This window comes from Mustela nivalis (genome assembly GCF_964662115.1).
Source record: "Mustela nivalis genome assembly, chromosome: 12".
Classification (NCBI taxonomy): Eukaryota; Metazoa; Chordata; class Mammalia; order Carnivora; family Mustelidae; genus Mustela; species Mustela nivalis.
The window spans coordinates 13,642,807-13,666,932 of NC_139031.1; the positions used below are offsets into that span (position 1 = coordinate 13,642,807).

General features: G+C 53.5%; 1 protein-coding gene and 1 long non-coding RNA gene across 2 annotated transcripts; one reads left to right on the top strand and one right to left on the bottom strand.

Annotated features, from left to right (window-relative positions):
- Positions 1-7,040: 7,040 nt before the first annotated feature.
- On the top strand, positions 7,041-9,096 carry LOC309845682. Its single transcript, XR_014301416.1, has 2 exons — positions 7,041-7,620; positions 8,045-9,096. It is a non-coding gene; the product is annotated as an uncharacterized lncRNA (long non-coding RNA).
- Positions 9,097-9,487: 391 nt separating this feature from the next.
- On the bottom strand, positions 9,488-23,269 carry CLEC2L (C-type lectin domain family 2 member L). Its single transcript, XM_082693961.1, has 5 exons — positions 22,597-23,269; positions 15,374-15,448; positions 13,022-13,188; positions 12,085-12,185; positions 9,488-10,154 (listed from the first exon to the last, which is right to left on the bottom strand). The coding sequence occupies exons 1-5, from the start codon at positions 22,784-22,786 to the stop codon at positions 10,043-10,045; spliced, it is 645 nt and encodes a 214-aa protein (XP_082550087.1). The 5' UTR covers positions 22,787-23,269; the 3' UTR covers positions 9,488-10,042.
- Between the last annotated feature and the right edge of the window lie 857 nt (positions 23,270-24,126).

A 24,126-nucleotide genomic window follows, 5' to 3' on the forward strand; every position in this document is an offset into this window, starting at 1 on the left:
ATTAAATATGTGGAAAACCAGAGAATACACTAAAGGCAAAGTATAGATAGGACACTAATGGGATGGTGGCCTCGTGACCTCATGACCTTTGAGCTTACCTGTTCAGTCCCTCCTTTCTGTCAGGACTGAGCTTTTTTTTGTTTGTTTTTAAGGTTTTATTTATTTATTTGAGACAGAGCTCAAGCAAGAAAGATCTCAGAGGGAGAGGGAGAAGCAGACACGCCCCTGGGCAGGGAGCCTGAGGCAGGGCTCGATCCCAGGACATGGGATCATGACCCAAGCCCAAGCCAAATGCTTAACCGGCTGAGCCACCCAGGTGCCCCCATACTGAGATTCAAAGCAGATGCCTTGGACCACCCCCCGCCTTCAGAGTCTGTCGCACTTGGGCCGTGCAAAGCTCCCCTTGGGAGATCTGTTTTCTTCCAGCAGATCTCCCTCAGAAGATCTAATTCCATTACGCTCTGGCACCGCTTGAAGTTGGAAAAAACCTCCTGCCCAGCGACAACCCTAATCCCCATTCCGTAGGGAAGAAACATCGAGGAGCTGGACAGCCTGTATCGTGAGACCATCCAACTCCAGGTTTCCACTGTGGTTTTACAGGTGCCGATCTAGAGGAGCCCCGCAGTCCTTTCTCACGAGACTTTGGCGTGTGACAGCACGTCTGAAACAACGCAGGAGGATAGGTACTCCTGGAAGGATAACACTTGACATCAGCTTTTGTGTCTTCTTCTGTTCTGTTTAAATGTCTTGTGTTTTATTACAGTGGCTCTCAGGATCCTTACCCATTGCAGACTAAGCCTGTGGACCGGGCTGCTCGGGAAAACACAAAGCACCAGCAGGTAGCTCAAAGGCCAGAAGGAAAAGCCGGCCGTCTGGAGGAAGCCGAGCTGGGAGGAAAACGAAACAGCACCGGTCTGAAGAGAGCGCAGGCCTTGAGCCCCGGGTGTCGTATGGAACTGAAGCTTCACTGAGTTCTGCACCTGAAATTAATACTACACTGTAAGTTAACTACCCGGAATTTAAATGAAAACTTGAGAAAGGATAAAAAATTAAAAATAATACCATTTTTTAAAAATGAAAAAAAGAAAAGAAAGCTAGCCCAGGAACCGGGGAGGGAGGCATAGGAGAGAAGGTTGTATTGACAGCATATGATTCGGGAGCGTGGGAGTCTCCCGTATTCGGGCTCAGTTCCAGGAGCTGTTGTCCATGACCCGTGAAAGCTGGGAAATCCCTGACTCTCTTGAGCCTCAGTTTCCTTAACTGTAAAATGGCCATAATACTACATCTGGCAAAGACTGGCCACATAAACCCCAAAGCCAAGTCCTCCTCTTACTGAACACACAGCTAGATTATATGTCCTCGCTTGCTCTGCAGAAAAATGTGACCGGAATGGGGCCCTAAAAAAACGGTCACGCATTTATCCACACTCTCTTCCCTCCATTTCTGGCCAGATGAGGAAGATCCAATGAAGGACTCTGAGGGCCTAGACACGGTGGGGCCTCCAGACAGAAGCAGCCCAGGACACTGAGTGACCTCCTCATAAACCCACATGGGACAAAACCACAAAAGAGCAAGAAATAAGTATTTTTGTTTTATATAGATTTTTAATGGTCTTATAACTTTTTTGTTTTATTTCAATTCAAGTTAGTTAACATACAGCGTATTCTTTTTTTTTTTAAGATTTTATTTATTTATTTGACAGAGATCACAAGTAGGCAGAGAGGCAGGCAGAGAGAGAGAGAAGGAAGCAGACTCCCCGCTGAGCAGAAAGCCCGATGCGGGGCTCGATCCCAGGACCCTGGGATCATGACCCGAGCCGAAGGCAGAGGCTTTAACCCACTGAGCCACCCAGGCACCCCTCTACAGTGTATTCTTAATTTGGGGGCAGAATTTGGTGATTCATCCTTTGGGTAGAACACCCAGTGCTCGTCACATCCCGTGTCGTCCTTACCGCCGCTCACCCAGTGGCCCCATCCCCCCACCCACCTCCACTCCAGCAACCTCAGCTCATTCCCTAGATTTACGAGCATTATTATTATATTTAAGACTCTGCAATTTTAGGGTTGTTTATTGTAACAACTAAGCTATCCCGATTCATACAGACACCAGTCCCTGAAAGCGAGGTCCTGCTGTAACGTCTAAACCAGAGAGAATACATAGCATTGGCTTAGCAGCTGGACAGAGAGATAGGGAAATTGATCTCAGGAGCCGGAAAGGTGATGCCCCATGTTATGCTTTAATAAAATGTGCCATAATCCTGCCATTACAAACCCTAAGCAGTCTGCAAAAAGATCTACTCAAGCTAGCACGTCAATCTGGCAAGACTGTAGGAGGAACGGTCAATACACAAAAATTGATTCTATTTCTTTATACCAGTGACAAACAGTTGGACTGTGAAATATTTTTTTTAAATTGTAGAAGCATGAAAAAATTATTTGAAGATAAGTTTTTCTTTTTTTAGTTGGGAAATTATTTTCTTTGGGGATGTGGGCAAATGTCTAATCTCAGAACTTCTGGAATTGTTTCTTGGTGCCAGCAGCCCTGGTGTCTTGGGCACCTTTAAATGCACAGTCTCGCTCAAGGGCCGGCACTCGTCCACTGCGATGATGTCACCGATCTGGACATCCCTGCAGCAGGGGACAGGTGCACAGACATATGCTTATGTCCTTTCCCAAAGAGCTTGTAGTTTTGGGGGTAGCAGAGGTAGTCTCGGCAGATGACAGAGGTCCTCGGTGTCTTCACCGTGGTCACCACACTGGACAGAATCCACCCTTGGATGGAGACATTGCCGGGAAAGGGGCGTCTCTTGTCCCTCTTGTCTCATCAAGGTGCTCTCAGTGGCCTCCTTGGGCATCTTGGAGCCCAAACCGATGTTTTTGTAGGATCACAGGAGCTTCTCCTTGCCAGTTCCTCCAAGCAGGACCCACTTCTTATTTTGAAAGATGGTTCACTGCTTTCGGTTGATGTGCTCAGCCTGCACGTCTGCCATCTTCCTAGCCACCTGAAAACGCTTGAGGATAAGTTTTTTAAAAATATATGCAGAAATTCCACCCTTAAAACTTGTAACAAGTTTCTGAAATTTTTAAAAGACTTTTTAAAAATGGAGAGATCTACACTGTTGAATGGAATAGTCACATTATTAAGATGGCATAGGTCTCCACACTGATTTACAGATCCAGTGTAATCCCGGCTTTGTTGGTACAAGTGACAAAAAACAAACAAAAAAAGATAAAGCATTAGAGCCCCATGTGATAATATCCAACAGCCTTCACTGGAGTCCCGGGAAGAGAGAAGAAAAGATGGGTGAGGCCGGAGAAATTATTTAGGTAAAGGTGAAGAATTTTCCAAAATTGATCGATGACACCAATGCACAGAATCGACTAGACTGCCCTGCTCAGCCTCCCACGACTGTCCTGGCCAGTGGTCTGTGGGCAGCGTGCGTGCCACCTCCTGGCTGGCCCCTGGCTTGTGGAGGGGAAGACAGGCTATGGTCGGCGCAAGTCTCAGAGGCTTGATTTCTCACACACACAGTTTGCTGCAGATCGAGAACCGTCCAGGAAACCCATCCTCTACATAGCGGCTTAGCATTCCAGGATGTCTCAACCTTATAAAGCTTCCAAATAAACAAGTCATGGTTGGGGAAAGGAGGGAACATTTGAAGAAGTCTGCTTTGGTTCTTTTTTTTTTTTTTTTTTTAAGAATTTATTTATTTATTTATTTGACAGATGGAGATCACAAGTAGTCAGGAAAGCAAGCCCCCTGCCATGCTGAGCAGAGAGCCCGATGCGGGGCTCGATCCCAGGACCCTGGGATCATGACCTGAGCCGAAGGCAGAGGCTTTAACCCACTGAGCCACCCAGGCACCCCTGCTTTGGTTCTTAAATGCTCCCACCTGGATGGGAATGCAAGCTGGTGCAACCATTCTGGAAAACAGCATAGAGCTTCCTCAAAAAGTTGAAAATAAAACTACCCCACGACCCAGCAATTGCACAACTGGATATTTACCCCAGAGATACAAATGTAGTGATCCGAAGCATCCCCTGCACCCCAACGTTCATAGCAGCAATGTCCACAGTAGCCAACCTATGGAAGGAGCCCAGATGTCCATCAACAGATGAATGAATGAAGATGCATTATGTTCTATATATTATATACACACAATGGAATATCACTCAGCCATCAGAAAATGAAATATTGCCATTTGCAACAACGTGGATAGAACTAGAGGGTATTATGCTAAGTGAAATAAATCAATCAGAAAAAAACAATTGTCATATGATCTCACTGATATGTGGAATTCAAGAAACAAGGCAGGGGATCTTAGGGAAAGAGAAGGAAAAAATGAAACGACGAAACCAGAGAGGGACACAAACCATAAGAGACTCCTAATCATAGGAAACAAACTGAGGGTTGCTGGAGGGGAGGGGTAAGGGGGATGGAGTAACTGGGTGATGGACATTAAGGCGGGGATGTGTTGTAAGGAGCATTGAGTGTTATATAAGACTGATGAATCACAGACCTGTCCCCCTGAAACAATGCATTATATGTTAATTAATTGAATTTAAAGTAAGTTTTTTAAGGGGGTTTGGGAGAAGGGGGTGGGATTATGGACATTGGGGAGGGTATGTGCTTTGGTGAGTGCTGTGAAGTGTGTAAACCTGGTGATTCACAGACCTGTACCCCTGGGGATAAAAATATATGTTTATAAAAAATTAAAAAGTAAGTTTTAAAAAAAAATGCTTTCACCTGGAAATGACATGTGCAGCTTTTTCTTGGCTAAAGCAAGTCACTGCATACCTAACTGCAGAGAGACTGGGAACTACAATCTTTCCGTGTGCCCAGAAGGACAGTGAAAAGGCTTGCTGGCATTCCCATCTACCACAACTTCTGAAACACATCCAGTGTGAACCGCTACATCCAAAGGCACCAGACAGAGCAAAGCTGTTCCCCATCACTGATGCGTTTAGTCTATGGCATGAGCTTAAAAAAAAAAGATCTTTACTTTGTTAACCTCTGAAATTTGGGCATCCTGGCAGAAGCTGCTAGCATACTCTAATATTCTACTCAACTCGCATTATAGTTAAAGAAGATAGTAATACTTTTTTTTTTTTTTTTTTTTTTTTTTTTTTAAGTAGCCTTCAGGCCCATTGTGGAGCCCAATGCAGGACCCAAACTCACAGCCCTGAGATCAAGGACTAAGCCGAGATCAGGAGTCAAAGACTTAATCAACTGAGTCTCCCAGGTGCTCAAATAGTACCTTTTTTTAAGCACTTACCATGGGGCTGGCACTTCATGTATGACTTAACACAGTTCCTGGCCCTACTCACCTCTCTATTCATGTTAGCTGTTACCCTTATTCCAATTTTGTCTTATGTGTCTGTATTTGCTCAGATGGGTTCTGTGCTATGAACCACAGGACCCTAATGGGAAGGGGAAGGTGGTTGAGCATCTTTCTAACACATCTGCAAGTTTTCATACTTTGTGGGAGACTGAGCTGGAAGTACAGGTTTCTAGGATCAGAGACAGCATGGGTAGAGGAAAGAGCGCTGGAACTAGCAGTCAAGGTTAGTTTAGTTCAACGCATATTTATTGAGCACCGTCTGTATGTACCAGATGCTGCAGAAACAAAGGAGTGTGAGAGTGGACCTCTGCCCTCTAGGAACTTACACTTCTGCAAGGATGATGAACAAGTAAACAAATAAAGCAGGGCATGTGCAATGATAAGAGTATAAACAGGGAGCAGGAGGGCCACAGACCTGAGTTCTAGCTCTGCCACTATCTGTGTGACCCTGGAGATGTTACTTAACCTCTCTGGGCCTCGTGGGTGGTGAGAATGGGGTAGATAATTTCTAACCCCTGAAAGTCTAACCCGTACAATTCTCAAAACACTGTGAGGGATACAGGGCAGGTGCGATTTCTACTTTACGGAGGTGAAGCCTGGGGTCGGAGAGGCTTAGCAATATGGCCCAGGCTCCACACCTCCTGGTCGGTAGAGGCAGCCCCAGACTAGTCTCAGGAGCCAGATCCAGCATGTGTCCACTCCAGGCTGCCCCTCCAGAGAGCAGGGATCTTTGACGAAGGTGGGAGGAGGCTTTCCAGATGCCCCCACCTTGAGTCCCATACGCTACAGACCACGAAGAAAGAAAGGGCAGGTCCCTCACCCACTTCCACCCCCTCCTGGTGTGAGCGCTCAGCAGACAGTGGGCCTTTCTGAAAACCAGGTCATGTTTTACAGAATGACGCAGTGACATTAGCACGGTTATCCTGGCGGGCCCGGGAACCTTCAGCGGCCAAGCCCAGTCAGCCTGGTTTCCACTCAGCCATGTCCCCATTGCGGACTCTGGGTGTCAAGGACATTTTGGAGGCTGAGGCAGCTCTCCCTCACTGCACTGGGCCACCCCCCACCCCCCAGCCCAGGCAGGATGCGCACGCTGAGGGAATGTGAGTGAGCTCATTTAACTGAAGCAAAGCACATTAAAGGGGTGCCTGGGTGGCTCAGTGGGTTAAGCCTCTGCCTTCGGCTCAGGTCATGATCTAAGGGGCCTAGGATCGAGCCCTGCCTCGGGCTCTTTGCTCAGCAGGGAGTCTGCTTCCCTTCCTCTCTCTGTCTCTGCCTGCCTCTCTGCCTACTCTTGATCTCTGTCAAATAAATAAAACGTCTACAAAAAAGCATATTAAAGATTCATCTCTGCTGTCCCTCTAAAACCACAGCATAGCCACCAAAGCTTAAAGAACAGTGACCACACCAGCCTCTGCCCCCTCTGGCGGTGGCACACGGGTTCCAGGCGCTGTGGGCAATCTTGCTGTCATGGGAACCATCTTCGGAGCAGGAGCCGTGTGTGGCAGGAGAGGCCACCAACACAATCCCTGCTCTCCAGCGGTTTACAATCAGATGACGGCGCAGTCAGATGGTGCAGAGAGGAGTCACAGACGACAAGGCCGGGAGACTCCGGTCCCGGGAGATGCTCAGTCTTAAAGTGCTGGAGGTTTGGGGGAAGGGAGCTGCTGTGGTTCCCCCAAGGCCTCTGGGGGAGGCTCCAGCCCGACCTTGACGAAGGAAAAGGACAGAAGTCATTTGCCTCACCCCCACCAGCTGTGGTTAATTTGAATGAAATCCTATGAAGGAGACAAAAGTGTCCCGAGAAAGAATTGCCTATGGGCATCCACCTTGTTTTGCCAGGGTGGCCCCGCACCCCCACACGGACACCCTCCCAATCCTCCCTCGCCAGAACTGGCCTCAGAGCGGGCTGGGCAAGGGACATGCCCGCCACACAAGTGGCTTCCCAAGGACCTGTGAGGTGGGGGTAGATTCAAACCCTGCCTCCACCACCCCGTGGCTGTGTGACGCGGGGCAGCCCCTCAACCTCTCTGAGTCTGCTCCTCTGTAACCGCGGGCGGGCAGGAGACGCGCGAGGGGGACACTGGCTGACCTGGCGGCCCAGCGCCCGCACGCTCACCCAGTCCTCCCTGTCGCCCTCCGTCTCCCCAGAGGCCGTCTGAGGAGCGCCTGCTGTGAGTGCTCAGCCTTCTACGGGGCCCTGCCCGCTGCAGGGGGTCACCGAAGACCGGACTGGCGTTTGGGTTCAAATCCACCCAGGGAGCGGCGGCCCAGGCTCCAAGGTGAGCACACTCTCAACGCCAGGGCACGCCTCGGCAAGGAAGAACCTTCGCACGGGGCTCGGGAGTGGGGCCTGGGGAAGGCGGGGGACAGGGACGGTGGGGGGGCGGGAAGGGCTGGGGGAGGGTCGGAAACCGGCGGGATGCCCGCCCTCGGTGCTGCCCCCCTGTGGCCGCCAAGAGCACAGCACCGGGCCCCGCAGCCGCGCAAACCTGCGGGCTCAGCCCACGTGGGGGGAGTGAGGAGCTTGGCCGCTGTCTAACCTTGGGAAGGAGGTTTCTGAATTCTGGCGTGCCAGTGTTTGGTTTCTGTCTCGTGCTTCCTTCCTTAGTAGGCACCTGATGGGAAAACTCTGAAAACCTTGGCGACCCCGAGTCAGTGTTCCTTTAGCCGCTAAACTGATTTAGAATTGTGGTGTGTTCCCAGGACAAACCCAAGGTCAGAAGAGCTTATCTGGCAGTGCAGACTTGGAAGCAGCTGGTGGCAGGCTTTGGACAACGGATGTGAATACCACGGGTTCACCATCCCTGTCGTCCCGCTGCTCCTTTCCCAGCCCCCTCACTGCTCAGCTCTCCCCACGGGAGCGCCCCCTCCACCCCACCGCAGGACAAGGGCACAGCTCAGAAGCCCTGGCAGGCCGTGACCCCTCCTCCAGACCTTTGGACCCTGCTAGGGACCCTCGCCCCCTGTGGCAGCATTTCCTGCCTCGGACATTTCTGTGGGTACCACCTACAAGGCTTTTGAGCCTCGCCATCTTTGAGGGGAAGAGGGACCATGGCCTGTGCATGACTGAGAATCAGTGGGAAGGAGACTCCCCCCAACCCCCACACCCCAGTAGCCGATGCTGCTGCTGACCATTTCCTCAGTCCTCAGCCCCCAGACAGGCTTCCCACACGCACAGGGGAGGTGGTGGGCTTCCTGCCACCCCCACGGGGCCCCACCACCCCCATGCTGAGTCGCTTGTCACCTCTCTATTCTACATCAGGTTCCTCACTGCTTTCCCACTAAAGACAAAAGACGAAATCACAAAAATGTCCATATTCTACTAAGATATCTGGAAAGCAGGCAGAAAGTTCAACAAAACCAAGCTGATAGTTTTGTCTGAAAACCCAGCAGTAAAAGGACTGAGCAGAGCAGAGCAGGACTTGGTTTCCCTCTGAGCTATTTTCTGAAAGTGGGCCAGGACCCAAATTCACCTGAGAGGAGGCTGGGGAAGCCTGGGCCGTACTAGGGTGAGCTTTGGGGCTCCAGGTGTGTGTGTGTATGTTGGGGTGGTGGCACTTGGAGCCTCTACAGGCCCAGGGGAAATGTTGGACCCCCATTTCCTCCCCAGGCAGATCAAGGAAGATCAGAGGCCCTAGGACCTACACACGCTCTTATCCTACCCCCCCATGACCACCATCTTTTCTGCACGGCTAATCCTCCTGCTCACTTCATCCTCCTTCTCCCCTGAGACAGAATAAACCATCCCTCAAGTGTGTTCTAGAACATTCTGGTGCTTCCCAAGCTGTTGCCTCTGCTCCCTGTGTGCTCCTTGGGGGATAAAGCTGTTGCTCCCCACGCGTGGTGTGGTTTCTGGCACGTGGTAGGTGTGATGTGAATAAATTTGTCATCTTGAGTTGCACAGTGATGAAGGACCCAGACGGAGCACATCCCCCGAGCCTCTAAGAATAACTCGGCAGCCCCGCCACATTAAGTGGTCCTGAGGCCACAGAATGGGTTTTGGTCCTCGGCTCCTACACATCATCACCTGCCATGCTAGATCGGGTGCATCTCAGTGGTGGCTCCCCGCAGACAGGCCCCCAGAGATGTGTGCCTCTGCCCCCACCCCCCCAACCCATGACCCTGGAACAAAGGGCAGCCGATTCCTCTGGATGCCAGTCTTCTCTTTATTCTGCCAGTGACCAACATGACAGCACCACAGACACAGCAGGAGCCTGCCTGAGAACCCCGGGCCAGGCAGAGAGGGAAGATAGAGGGGGCCGGGGAAGCCCGCCTGCTGGCCTCCCCAGATCCCAGGGGAGAAGTGACGGTGCAGACAGAAACGCGGTCTGCGTCAGCGCCCACCCTTCCTCCAAGCACCAGGGCCGCGTGGGGGAGACATGTTCCAGCGCGGGGCCAGGGAGGGACTTGGGGTGACCAAGAGTGGACTCTGAACTTGAGAAGGGACTGTGTGCATGCCTGTGCAGGCGTGTATACGTGTGCGTGTGTGTGTCTTGGGAATGCCTACACTACTGAGCACGTGGGATTTAACAGCTGAGCCGCAGGACCTGCCTGGGGCCAAGGAGATGAGGAGCCAGGGCTGTGGGACCTGGACCAGGGGCCGGGGGTGGAGGGCACCCTCCACTGCTTCGCTGTGGAGATGAGCTGGGGCCAGGCCGGTCTCGGAGCCCGGCTGGAGGCCCGCCTCTGGCCTGACCCCGCTCACGTGTAGGCCGTCTTGCTGCACACCCAGGGCCGGGTCATCAGACACTCGGTTGACACCAGCCTGGTGGGCTCCACGAAGACACACTCTCCCAGGCCCGAGATGGGGAATCTGCGGCCAGAAGACAAGAGAGCAGGCGCTTACAACCTGGCACACGTAGCCCGTCTTTGGGTGGCCCTGGAGGCCCTGCGACCTGTCCCTCCCTCTGGATCCACCTTCTAATACCTTTAGCCCCTACAGAACTTTCTAATGTATCCCCCCATTGTCTGCCTGCTGTGTGCACCACAGCTCCAGCCATCCTGAGCATGCCCACAGACGTCTCCTGAACACGCCCTGCGCTTTCCCATCCTGCTTCCGCAGCCTTCCAGTCAGCTCACTCGTCCCATGAGTCAGAATCTGGGTCAGGACCACCCTCTGCCCAGCCTCCCTCCCCACAGCAGCTGCCTGCACCGTGGGACATGGAGGCCTGTGTCCGTCTGTCCCTGCCTGTCCCCCAGGCGGTCAGCACCCACACAGTGGGCTCCATGCCCCCTCATCTGGGCTCCCCTACAGCACCCAGCGTCCAGCACAGGAAGAGCCCAGCAGAGACGAGCCAAATGAAGCTATCTCACAGGAGCGGACCTGACTCACCCTGGTGTTGGCTAACGTCATCAGTAGATGGGGGGATGGGGGTTCTTTTTACCTAAAATCATTTCCTTTTGAATTACAAGATTTCTTCTCAACCTTAGTCACCCTGACCTGACATCCCTGCCAGGGCTGGAGCCGGGGTCTCACAAGAGGACACCAAAATGACCTCAAGAGGGGGTGCCAGGCAGGACCACCACAGTGCCAGAGCAACACGCCTAAAGGTCCTCTGGTTGGCAGATGGTGAGCACACTGGGAACCCCAGCCTCCAGGGCTCTCCCAGGTTCAGGGAGCAGGAAGCTTCCAGAAGAAGAGAGAGAGAGGCAGAAAGTGCAAGACTTCTCAGCAGCTCTAAGGATAGATCTGGGATGAAGGAGAAAAGGAAAAGGAAAAAAAGGAAGGAACAATGAGGACGAAGAGGGGTGCACAACGAAGGGCACAGGAGCCAGAAGGGAAGACGCTGACAGATTGCTCGTCGCCTGAACGCTAAGCCCTAAGCCCGCCTTGGATGGGAAAGTGGCTGATCACCAGCTCCCAGCCGTGGTGGAGGGCTGGGGGTCTTGGGTGCCTCCCACTTCTCCTGCCTTGGGGACCCTGCTGCATCATCATCCTCAGGTGAGCCGCTGTACCCCGCCTCTCAGCTCCTCAGGGCCTATGCTTCCAGCCTTCGGGGCTGGACTAGAAACTGAGGTTCTTGTTCCCCTGTATGCCCCCCACCGTGCTCCCCTAAGCCTGGACTGCTTCCCCCATACACACAGTCACCACCCCCACCACGCACGTCCCCTGCCACCAGCACTCCACAAATCAGTCCCTGTCATTGCACACCTGCCATGCCACCACACTCTCCACGTCCACATCCCTTGGGCCACACAAGCAATCCCACCACTGCTCACACCGCCAGCATCCTCAGGTGCTGTTTTCTCTAAGGGAGTGCTCACGGTACCCCGGCGGCAGAGCCCCTTTCTTCCATAAGATTAATGTTTAGGCAACACCGGCTGCCCCGAATAGAGGCTCCATCCCAACCCTCCCCAGCAGGCAGCTGTGGTCATGGGGCTAAGTTCTGGCCAACGCCAAGGGACATCTGGGTCTTGTCTTCTCTCTCCTCTGAGCCACACAGAGCCACACAGACGAGCCGCTCCCCAGACGGGGAGCCACAAGATGGAAAGAGCCTGGGCCCCGCAGCAGGAAGCTCTGATGATTACATACAGTGGAGCTGCCAAACCAGGCTGGACATTAGCGGAGAGGGGGAGAAGTAAAGCCGTCTTCATTATCATTCTCTCGGTCACACGCTGCTGACCCTGGAGGTTAGAGCTCTAGCTAGCACAAACCCACTGGTTCTCCCTCATGAGGCTGTGTCCGGGGGGCCAGGCTTCCCCTAGCCTAAGATCAGCAGCCAGAAGATGAAGCCTCAGCTCACGTGTCCGGGTCAAACGGGTCGCCGTTGACCCAGTGGAATTCATCCCCGACTCTGCGCAGGCCAATCCAGGGCTCCCTCCGTGTGAACTTGAACATAAATTCCTGTATCAAGGAAAGAGGGAAACCCCAGTCATCTGTGGTTTCCTAACTGTTCATACATCCCTGGACTAACCTCAGCTGAGAAGACTGGCTCCCGGGATATAAAGACCCTGAAAGGGGGATCCCTCACTGCGTCCTGCAAACAAGGAGCTGGGGTCACCGAGCGTCCAGCACTCACGCTGACCCCTCCCAGCACTTGCGAGCATGCCCACTGGACCAGGAAGCCTTGGACAAGGTTTGTCTTCCTACCTCTGTGGTCCAGCCAACCAGTCAGGGTTCCTGATTGGCAGGAAGCCTGGGATTGCCCACTTAATGGATTATTTGGGACAGACTGCAACATTCATTTGGCTTCTCCGCCTTCTCTGCAGCAGGGAGATACTACTACACTGTGTATCAGAGACAAGCAGAAGTGACTTTGCGATTACCTGCAACTTTGAATTTCCATACCACTGTTACCCTCAAAATCCAAAACAGATCAACAGACTCATTGTGTTTCTTGCGCTTTCCTACTGAGAAAACTGTTTTGGGTGTTCAGCGGGAGCTCACGCCCTGATTTGGACGCGTAGAAGGTGCCAGTGTGTTCCTCATTCACAAGGGCATTTATAATTGGAGATGCTCACACTTTAGGATACTGAGCTGGGCTCAGCAAGCCAGCCTTGGATTGAAATCGTTGGCCTTCACCATGGCGGTGGAAACAGGAGCCCCTTGGAGACGTGCTCGGACCCCACGGAGCTCACCAGCACACCCCATGCTGCGCATGCTCTGGAAACATGTCGCAAGGGACGCCACACCCTAGGAGTGGGGTTGTCCCCAGAGGTCACCCCCGGCCCAGTGCTCACCAGCTCCTTCTGGCTCTGAATCACAGCCAGCGCAGCCTCGTGGGTGTGGCAGTACTGCCTGCCCGTGTTCCAGTCCCGCGGCTCCTCAGAAAAGAAGTAGCACTTCCTTCCGTAGAGTAGCCAGTCCTCCGGGCAGGGTGCCTCACACTTGATACAGCCCTTGGAAGCTGAAGGGGAGACGGGGGTGAGGGGACGGACTCAAATCTGACAGCATGCCTGGCTCCCGCCTCAGGAATCCCACTCGGTGACCCAATGCTCCCTCCACCTGCCAAACGCTGGTGCCCTCCGGGGTTGCGTGGTGCAGCCGTCTCCCCAGGCGAGCCCCTCTCACGGTGCCCAGCGGGGGAGAAGGTTGGTGACCCAATAAACAGGGAAACTGGGGAGATTGGCAGGGGCATGACCGCCAAGGGGAAGTGCCAGCAGTTTCAGCCCTGGGTCAAGACCTCCTCTCTCTCCCCAGACTTCCTGGGGGCATGTAAGCCCAGAAACACAGATTTAGGAAGGACCTGGAGGCCACGTGTACACGCTCTCCACAGTGGGAACCCTCGGCAGGTTCCGAGGGTCTGATCTCATTGGCCACACCCTCATTAGCTAACAGTTCAACCTGGTCCACTACTGCGCTGCTGTCAAGTTCTTTCTCGGGTCTGAGTCCCACCTGCCTCTCTGGGACCCAGCCATACAGACCTAGGATCGGCCTCTGAGTGACCCAGAGCAAGCCCGGCTCACCTTCACCAGCCTCCCCTCGTCCAGGTTTAAACAGACACCCTCTCTTCCACAGCTTCTTGCAGGGGAACTATCCACACTCTTCTCCATCCTGCCTGGCTCACTGCGATGTGTCCACATCGGCACCCAAATGCTGCCCCCAGAACAGACTGGAACATGCCAGTTGTGGCCCCAGGCCCAGCAACAGTGACGGCCACACTCCTTCCAGTGGCTGCCAGCTTGCCAGTCTGCAGACCGCTTCCAGGAAAGGAATCGGCGGGTACGTGCAGACGTGCACTTCCCTGGGCGGGCGGAACACACCCTTCGATTGTTTTCATGGGATCTGTTTCCAAGCCAGCTCTCCCCTGTGTCCAGAACAGGTATCAGTCACCTTTTAAATCTGTCCGAAGGTCTTATTTTTATTTCTTCCACCTTTATCTCATTCACGTTGGCTCATTTGCGTTTTGAAAGATAGATTATAGTCTTGATTTTTTTCCCACCTCTCATATTAAGCACCCTTCATCTGTCACCCTTAGCATCCTTGTATCACCGACAAAATCCATCGGTATCTTTTTGTTTCCATACATGTGTTTGATTACAGTGTAGACAGGGACAGAGCCAAGAACCGGCCCGTGGTACCCCAGCCCTGAGAGACCTACAGCCACACCGACACCAGTCGAATAATCGACAGTCCAGCCTGTCTGCTCAGTGAGCCGCGAGACCACTGGGAGTCTTGCCCATGGCGTGGGTACATTTCAGCTGCTTTATGAAAATCACAATACACTCTCTCTTCGCATTGCTCTGACCTCCCCAACCTAGTGTGAGGACAAAAGGAAACCCATTTAATTTGTCGTGATTATTCTACATGAATCCAAGCTGGCACCGGTGGTCACCATATTCTTTTCGAAAAACTTATAGATCCTCTGATTAATGTGCATGCCCGAAGGGGAGGATTTGGTGGGAGCTAAAGCTGCCACTGGACTTCTCTCCCCTTCCATGGCGCCTGCCTCTGGGTGCTTCTCAAAGATTAAAGACAGAGGTACTGAAACCACTTTGCAAACCCTTCGGAATGCACTACACACTTGGACTTGAATCCATAAAAAGCAGCCCAATCTCCCAGTCCTAGAGCCTTGCCTGTCCTTGAAGGGTTCCATTTCTTTTATTCCTTTCTCCCTTACGGTCCCCCCATGGGGAGCCCCCTACACGTGACACCTCCTTACTGGGCAGGGGAGATGGTGTCCCATTCATCCTTTCTTTTTTTGTTTTCTATCCTCTGCATTTAGGGGGCCTAACACACAGCAGGGCTCCACGAATGTTCGTTAAATGAATGACCGTGATCTTTACCGGCATTGTCCCCAAACCGTCTCCTCCAAGAAGCAGTGCCTGTCTCACCTCAAGTTGGCTCTGCATCCTCGCAGCACGTACGGAATGGTACTGAAGCCACCCAGCCACACCCCCACATGACTTAGTAAAGGGGACACAGAGAGTTGTCATGTGAATATATTATCTTAGGCTAAACTCTCACCTAGAAACAGCACAATGTTTTCTAGGCTTTGGGCCCCGCGGAATATGTGGTATGTCTGGAACCTTTCTTTACCAAGGGAGACCCGAGTTTGCCGGGGTGGGTGCTCTCAGCCCGCACATGCTCACCCAAGATGCTCATCACCACCAGGATGGCGAACAGAAGGACCGCGATGGCCCCCAGCAGGAGACGTGTGGTGGTGTCTGAGGAGAGAAAGAAGCGGTTCAGTGTCCGGCCACCCACCCCACCACCACGCCCCACTGCCAAGCCCCAGGTCCTGATACCGCGGGAATCTGCCACTGGCTGAAGCCAGGCCGCCATTCTGGGGGGGGCAGGTCAGAATCTATGCCCCTGTAGCCTAAAACCCTTCCCCTGAGCCTCTGCACTAGCTGCCTTCTGGGCCGAAGAGCTTTCCAGTTCTTGCCTCCTGCTGCTTCTCTACCTGCTCCCGGTTTCACGTTGAAATGACCCGGCCCGTCCTCACAGCCCAAGGGGCTGGGTCCTTGCTCCCAGAGTTCTCCTCCTCCACTGCTACCCCTGGAATCCACCCCTGCCCCCGCCTTCCATCCTCTTCACAAAACCTCCCCTGATCCCTTGCCTTCTCCCTTTTTAATTTTTATATGTTTTTTTGTTATCACTGAAAATTTTTATTTTCTTTTTAATGAAGAACCCTTTTAGATTTTAGACATTGGCTCTATTTAAGTTTCTCTCTCTTTTTAAAAGATTTTATTTGCTTGAAAGAGAGAGACCAAGTGAGAGAGAGAGAGACAGAGCACAAGCAGAGGGAGGGGCAGAGGGAGGGGCAGGCTCCTTGCTGAGCCTGGAGCCCCACACAGGCCTTGAGCACAGGATCCTGAGATCATGACCTGAGCAGAAGGCAGACGCTTAATGGACTGAGCCACCCAGGTGCCCCTATTTTAGGTTTTTCTTATTGTCATAAAATAGACATAACTTAAAAGTTGCCATTTTAATGATTTTTTTAAAGATTTTATTTATTTATTTGACAGACAGAGATCACAAGTAGGCAGAGAGGCAGGCGGCGGGGAGGGGAGATTCAGGCTCCCTGCTGAGCAGAGAGCCCAATGTGGGGCTCGATCCCAGGGGCCTGGGATCATGACCTGAGCCGAAGGCAGAGGCTTTAACACACTGAGCCACCCAGGCACCCTTTTTAAACCATTTTTAAGTGCACAATTAGTGGCATTAATTCCATTCATGATGTTGTGCGACTATCCCCACTGTCTCTTTGCAAAACTTTCTCACCACCCACCCAAACAGAAACTCGGTGCTGATTAAGCTTTCACTCCTGATTCCCATCTCCCCCAGCCCCTGGTTACCTCTAATCTACTTTCTGTCTCTGTGAATTTGCCTATTCTGGAGATTTCATATGAGTGGAATCATACTATATTTGTCCTTTTGTGTCTGACTTATTTCCCTTAATGTTTCCAAGATTCATCCATGTTGTACCGTGTGTCAGAATGACATTCCTTTTCATGGCTGAGTAATATTCCATTGTATGAATATACGCATATGTATATATGCATATATGTGTATTTGCTGTTGTTGTTTATCCATTCATCTGCTGATTGACACACAGGACATGAACGTCCAGTCCATAACAATGTTCTTGAAGCAGCGGCCCCCAGAACCTTCTGCTGCGACGGTCTGATTTTGTCTTAGCTCGCTGCCACCTTAGAATCTCTCTTTGCCAGCAGCCTCAGCCTCCTGCTTCTAATGACGCCATACTGGAGCTCCTGGGTGGTGCAGTCAGTTGTGCGTCTGACTTGGTTTGGGCTCAGGTCCTGACCTCAGCGCAGTAAGACACAGCCTCACCTCGGGCTCCACACTCGTGCTCAGCACAGTCTGCCTGGGACTCTCTCCGCCCCACTGCCCCTAAAGTAAATAAATAAATCTCTTTCAAAAATGATGCCATATTTTCTCTTATCTCTTTGAGGATATTACTGATGGTTTTTTGGAGGGGGAGGAGAGGAAAGGTGGGCAGAAAGCTTATTTCTCCCTGCGTAGTCTCTTTTTCCCTCTAAATTGTTTTGTTTTGTTTTGTTTTGTTTTGTTTCTCTTCATGTGTTTTGGGCTCTAGTTTCCATGTCATCGAGGTTCCTCAGATGTCTGGAGATGCTTGGTGATTTGCTCCTGGTTAAGGCAAGAGGAAAGAGTCCATTGGAGCCTCCGAGACCGGGGAGGGGCTTATCGGCTGTGGGGTCTCAGTAGAGTGACCAGGCTGGGCTGGTCCTCAAGGTGCTGTGAGTGCTAACCTTCTGGGGTTTTTCTTCTCGGGTGGGCCAGAGTTCCTGGAGAAGGCTCTTCTGTTTCCCTCCTGAAGAGTGTGGGCTTAACCAAGAGAGGCTGAGAGGTCATCCTAAGCATTCATTATGTAAATGTCCCCTTAATTTTTTGTCCCCAAATGTCCTGTCCTCTAGAGACCCTCTCTCAAGTTTAGCTCCAGGCTCCTACCAGGACTGGGAAGAGAACCTGGCAACTGAACCCTTTCTAAAATGTTCAACCAGCCCTCCTGTTCCAGACCTCTCTTCACTCACTGCCATGATGACTGGGGCCCCCCATCTCCATACTTCGGGGGCCCCTGCACGTGACTCAGGTTGCTCCTTGGCTTTCTGAGCCTTCTCAGGTCAGTGGAAGCAGTTGCTACTCCTCCTTGATGCCTAACTCCCAACTGTATTGCTATTGTCTTCTCTCTTCTTGTTGTCCTTACAGCCTTTTAAAAATCCCTTTACTGTCGTATCAGCGGGCTTCCGGAAGGAAAGAGGAAAAATGTGCTGGGAATCTGCATGTGCTTCTCCAACACCACCAGGAGCTCTTCATTCTTTCCTGGGGACAACTGCTCTGGATACAGCACCGGGGACAGAAAAAGGACACTCGAGGGAGTCCCGTCTCGTTGCTCACTGCTGCCCTCGCAGAAGATGGCTGTGGGGCCGGACAATCCAAAACAAGGTCGTATTCGTTTCCTAGGGTTGTGGTAACAAACCCCACAAACTAGATGACTCACAACACCGGAAATTTCTTGTCTTCCACTTCTGGAGGCCACAAGTCCCCAGTCAAGGCGCCAGCAGGGCCGCAGTCCCTCGAAAGGCGAGGGAAGTCCTTGCTCGCTTCTTCCCGGCTTCTGAGGGTTTGCTGGTGACCTTCCTCATCCCAGTTTGCGGTCCCCTCATTCCAGGCTCCGCCTTCTTCATCCCACAACCTCCCTGGGTGTCTGTCTTTCTGACTGTCATCTTATAAGGACACTAGTCCTATGGGATTAGGAGCATACCCACTCCAACATGAGCCTGTCTTCACTGGTCACAGCTGCAGTGACCATATTCACAAATAAGGTCCCATTCTCAGGAGCTGGTGGTTCAGCTTCTTCAACACAGCCCTTTGGGAGAGCAGGGGGAGATACTGTTCAAGCCAGAAGACGTGTCTAACTCAATTATCATTCCTTCTAGACAATGGTCCACAAGAGTCGGACTTGGAGGACGCAGTAGCTTGTGTTTATAAAGGTAGGCGATGTAAGCGTCATGTCAGCAGGGCCCGCTGAGAATCTGGCTCCCAACCCAGACAGATGACCCCTCACCCTCACATCCAGGGCCCAGAAGAGACTCACCACTGACCTCTCTCAGTTATCAGAGCCACAGTCTGGTGAGCATAGTCGTGACTCTTTGAAACTATCAAATGTAGAGTTTGGTAATTTTTAAATTTTTAAAAGACTTTGCTAAATGCATGTGTGTGGTTTTGATCAGGAAGTTGTGGGTTGATGCCTAATCAAGAAACTTTCAACATTAAAAATTCAGAATCGGTGAGCCCTGGAAAATCTATAGCCTGGCGATATGCAGAATCACTCTGTCCCCTGCCATACCCCCCGCCTCCAGGCCACTCTTCTCCATCCCACCCCTGATACCAGAAATATCCCCATCTCCAGTCACCCCAGTCTTTCTAGAACCCAGGCCAAAGCGCTGGGTCATCTTTCCCAGCCCCTCCCCCTCGGCTGGGGGGCAGGTGGAAGGAAAAATGAACAGCCACCAGGAGAGAAGTCTTGGTCAGGAGAACTTCTGTTTGTTTTTCTATTTATAGAGCTAATTGTTCACCTAAGAAAAGTCATGGAGTCCTGAGCTCTAATCCCGGTTTAAATTGAAGAAGTTCTCCATTTCACTTAACCCATGAGGAAGGAAAATATGTCCAGGCTGGAGATGGCAGGGGAGCACGGGCAGGAGAGCTACACGTGTTCCAAACACACTTCAGTTTTGTCCAACGAGCCTCACGAAGCCCAGAATCCTTGGTCCACGCGGGATGAAACAAGAACTCTCAGGGCAGGGGGCCTTTGTGGCAGACACACCTTAGCAACGAACCTGTGTCCTTGGGCAAGACACTTGGCCCCTCCGAGTCTGTTTCCTCACCTGCAGAACACTCACCAGCCCCAGCAGGGTATGTGTGAGGATTAAATGGGACAGTATCGTGAAAGCCCCCAGCCCGGGCTCCGGCGTAACACATGCTTCTGCGATGTCAGCTGCTTGGAAATAAAGGAGCTCAGGGCCCCTTAATGTTTAGCTTGGTCAAGTCCAAAAATCTCCCACTTGTCTCAAGACAGGTACTTGGCTAAGCAAGGGCCACACAGCCATTCATTCCCAGACCCGCAGACCCGTCACCCCAACCCGGGTGTTTCTCAGTGTCAGCCGACCGGGCTCATTACACGGACTTCAGTCTGGAGTGGGGAAGCCGACTCAAGGTAGGTAGACCAGAAGTCCAAGTGTTTCACCTGCGCTCCCTCATCACAGGCTCAGAGAGCTGGCGAGAGGGGTCACCTGCACAGCCTACCCCTCTGTGTGGCCCTGAGAGGCAGAAATCATTAACGAGTTTGGTACATAAGGAAACTGAGGCTCAAATGAGTTTGAAAAGCTGCTAGCCCATGGTGGCGGAAGGTGGGTTTACCCAGCTGCAGACTTTGTGTTCTTTGTGCCTCACCAACCTGCCTCGGTCCGAGTCCTGTGATTTCTGTCCACAGGGTGACACCCTGGAGAGACCAGTCCCGGTCCCTGAGCTCCCCTCTGCTGGCAGGAGATGGGAGGGTCAAGGGAACACCCAGCAGACCCTCAGAGCACCCGTGGAGGAGAACACCCTGGACTCGGACCCCAGATGCTAAAACTACTGTAGAAAAAGCCCATGGCTGGGGGGCGCTGGGGTGTGGCATGCCGGGTGGCTCAGTCAGTTGAGCTACCGACTCTTGATCCCAGCTCAGGTCTTGATCTCAGGGTGGTGAGTTCAAGCCCCATGTTGGGCTCTGAGCTGGGCACGGACCCTACTTAAGAAAAAAAAAAAAAGTAAATAAATGTCCATAAGCTTCAGATGCTGAGCCCTCGAGGACCACAGGCATCAAGGGTGGGCAGCTGCTGGGAGCCCAAGGGGAGAACCAGAGGTGGCAAGAGACACAGAGCCAGACCTGGTAAAGAGCCGCACCGGGACAGGCAAGACAAGGCTGGAAGGCTGGACACAAGTAGGCACGAAGCACGGAGCAGCTAGGTTCTGCTGGGGTGGAGGAGCCAGTCACTGGGCCATTTTCCTGCCTTCTTCAGCCTAACTGCAGGTGGTTGGCCCAGCGCCGGTGAGGAGCAGGAAGCAGAATGGGTCAAAGTCGGGGCAGGAGGTAAAATAGGAACCAGCAAGCCAGAGAGGCATTGAAAGAGGCCACATCCCCCCTGAAGTGGTCCTAACCGTCAGGGGGCTGGCGTTAGGTTAGGGCAGACCCTGCAGGAGCGCTCAGGAGTGAATGAAGACATACCGGCAAAAGGTGTGAGCAACTTCAAGAAAGAACTTGGGCGGGAGGGAAGCAGGGAAGCAGGGATCACAGGCAGATCCAACAATGCCCGGCAGAGAGAGGGGTTTGTCCACCTTTATTCAGCTCAACTCTTCCCAGCCTGCAACGGCTCTTCTACTCCGTGATCCAACATCTCTGCTTCCTTTGTCCGGGATCACCATCCCGGCGTGGGACTGTGGGACTGCCCCTCCCTCCAGAGTCAGCGCAGAGTTTGTCCACACCCTTGGCCCTCTAGCCTCTGGGTGGAAAGCTAGCATTCCTGTGCCCACCTCTCCCTCCGCGACAAGGCACCTGCGCTGGCAAGCAATGGCTAGGCCTCGCCCACCTCTCCCACCTCGACCACCCCCACCCCCAACCACCACCCCACCTTCCTCACCGACCTGGCCACTCTTCCAAGGGCAAACCCACTGGCTCACTCTAGGCTTAAAAACCTCTCAACACCGCCTGCCGAACAAAGTCCAAACTCTTTGGCAAAGCCTGGGTGGCCATCCACAGTCTGGGCCCTCCAGATGCATCTCCTCGCACCCCTCCCCCCATCCTAGTACTCCAGAGTTCGGTTTGACACAAGGGACAGGCTAGTCCCGGCCCCCTGGTCCCTGAACGTGTCAGTCCTTGAGCCTGGCGCACCCTGTCTTCTCTCCACACCTAAGACATCACCTACTCCAGGAAGCCTTCCTGTTCTAAGACTTTGTCCCTGTGGGTTGGGTGACGCCGGCTCTGGGCTTCCCTGATTAATACTGCCCAGATCCTCAGCCTTTGGCCTGGGGCTGTCATGAGGACCCAGAAGGCCAGCACTCTCCCACGCCAGCTGCAACATCTCCCACACCACCCACCACCAGGGGCCACAAAGTTCTCCAGAAGAACTCATGAACTTGAAATCTATTTTCCACTTGGTTACTGCTCCCTGTACTAGTGTACTGCACTAGTAACTGTACTGTACTAGTGACCCCCTAGCCAGGGGCACTCCCTGAGCCCATCTGTCTGGAAGGGGTATGTGGCACTCATGACCTTGCAAGGAAGAGCCTAAGGCATGTTCTCGACATCTCCCCTCCCTATGTGTCCCCATCACCACCAGCACCCTCCCCCCACCCAACTTCCCACGGGGCATGGGCACCATCTCTGGTCTTAGAGCTTTTGTCACTTTGCCCAAACCTTTCCACTACTACAGATTTCAGCCGCCCTCTCAACATGCCCATCAGATGAGAGCCGCTCAGTAGCTGACACCCCGTCTTAGTTCTGGAGGAGATTGGGGCTCAGAGCATGAAACCTGCTCCCAAGGTCAAAGATAAGTTAGCTGTCTAGGTAGGGTCAAGGTTGTAACCATAGGTGGTCCCTAGCTACATCCCCCACTCCCTCCACCATGTGGCATTTGAGGGCCCTGAAGTCAATCCCCCGGGCGCTCCGCCCTCCCCTCCGGGAGCTTGGCCAAGGTGACTCTGACCCGCCTCCCAGGTCCCCAGGTAGCCTGGTCCCTGGGCCAAGGGGCCGGGGGTGGGCGCGGGGGGTGATGTAGGGTCGCTCGGCTCTTACCCTCCAAGGCCGCCTTCCAGCTGGTGCTGCCCTCATAACCCGACCCGGATCGTCGCAGCAGCCCCTCGGGACCTCGGCCCTCCACCTCGGCAGGCGAGCGCGGCCTGGGCGCGGCGGGGGCGGGCGCGGGCCGGGCGGCTGGGGGCGGCGGCGGCCGGGTCCGCGCGGGGGGCTCCCGGGCCGGCTCCATGCCCCGCGCTCCGCCGCGCCGCGCCCGCGCTCCTGCGCCGGGGTGCGGGGCCCAGCCCGACGCGCACTCGGCGCTCCGCGCGCCCTGCGGGCCCCCCAGGCCGGCCTCGGGTGGACGAGGGCCGCGGCTCGCGCAGGCCGGGGCTGAGCCCGGTTCCCCGCGCCGGACGCCCTGAGTCCGGTCGCTGTCGCCTCCGCCGGCCGTGCGCGCCGCGCCTGCCCTCGCCGAGCCGCAGCTTCCGCGCAGAGCCGGGCCACGGGGAGGAGCGGGTGGAGGCGCGCGGTAGCGGGGGTGGCGGGGTGGCGCGGGGAGGGAGGGAGGGGTGCGGGTGGGGGACGGGGAGGGAGGAGGCGCCGAGGAGCAGGGACAGCCCCACAGCCACGGCCCCGCCGGCCACCCGCGCCCTCGGCGGGATGCCAGATGCTGCAGAGAGAGGAGCGCGGATCCTGGAGCCCGGAGACCTGTCCTCTAAGCCGGCTGGCCCTCCCAGCCTCCGGCCTGTCCTCTGTAAAAAGGAAATAAAGTTGACAGGGATGGTGCAGCGAGACTTCAGGAAAATGAGGGGCTTTCCTCTGGCGTCCTGGAGCTGGAGCAGAGGGGTAGGGCTGTCACTTGGCCCAGACCCTTGACCCAGGAGACAAAGGAGAGAGCAAAGGTCTGATGGGGACAGGTGGGGCAACATTTCAGGTTGGAGAGCATCCGTTAAGCGCCAGGGACTTTTACAGACATGAGCCGACCACCTCCCCGGTTTAGGTTGAAAATTGGAAGTCAAGGGCATTTCTGAAGGCTGCATCGGGCAGGTGTGCGGACGGTGGGTTTTCTCACTCCCAGGCCCGGGCTTCCTCAATGACCTTCACTCCACCTGTTCTCCCTCCCTGACTGACAGTCACCTGAGGCCCTTCCCCTGAATGTTCCCTCTCCCATCCCAATCCCACATCTGTTTCCTCATCCTCAACTCCTGTTTTTCCATTGGAATGAGAGCTTAATCTGTGTACAAGCTGTAGGTTTCTCGGTTTATTCCGTTGGATTGGGCTTGAGAAACCAAATTGCCTTCCCACCACACTGGTGCACGCCCACAAGTCCACAAAATCACCTAAGAATGCCCATCACTGTGGGACACCAGGGAGGTCCTAGGTCTTGGCAGAAATAGGGCTAGGAACAGATTGTTTATAATCATTTCACTTTACATAAGTGAATAAAGTGAAAAATTGTAAAACCACACAAAAAGAAGAAAAACTAAATACTGGTAGTTGAACATATTTTGTTGCATGGTTGTATTTTGGCATAGTCTCCTTCACAGAGTTTATTCTTGGCTGTCAACAATCAAATTCTCATTGCCA

Excerpts from the sequence above, each read along its gene's own strand:
- CLEC2L (XM_082693961.1), bottom strand. The coding sequence starts at position 22,786 with ATGGAGCCGGCCCGGGAGCCCCCCGCGCGGACCCGGCCGCCGCCGCCC. Across the intron at positions 13,189-15,373 it reads GGTGGTGATGAGCATCTTGG|CTTCCAAGGGCTGTATCAAG; the intron begins GTGAGCATGTGC and ends TCTCCCCTTCAG. Across the intron at positions 10,155-12,084 it reads GACCCGTTTGACCCGGACAC|ATTCCCCATCTCGGGCCTGG; the intron begins GTGAGCTGAGGC and ends TTCTGGCCGCAG.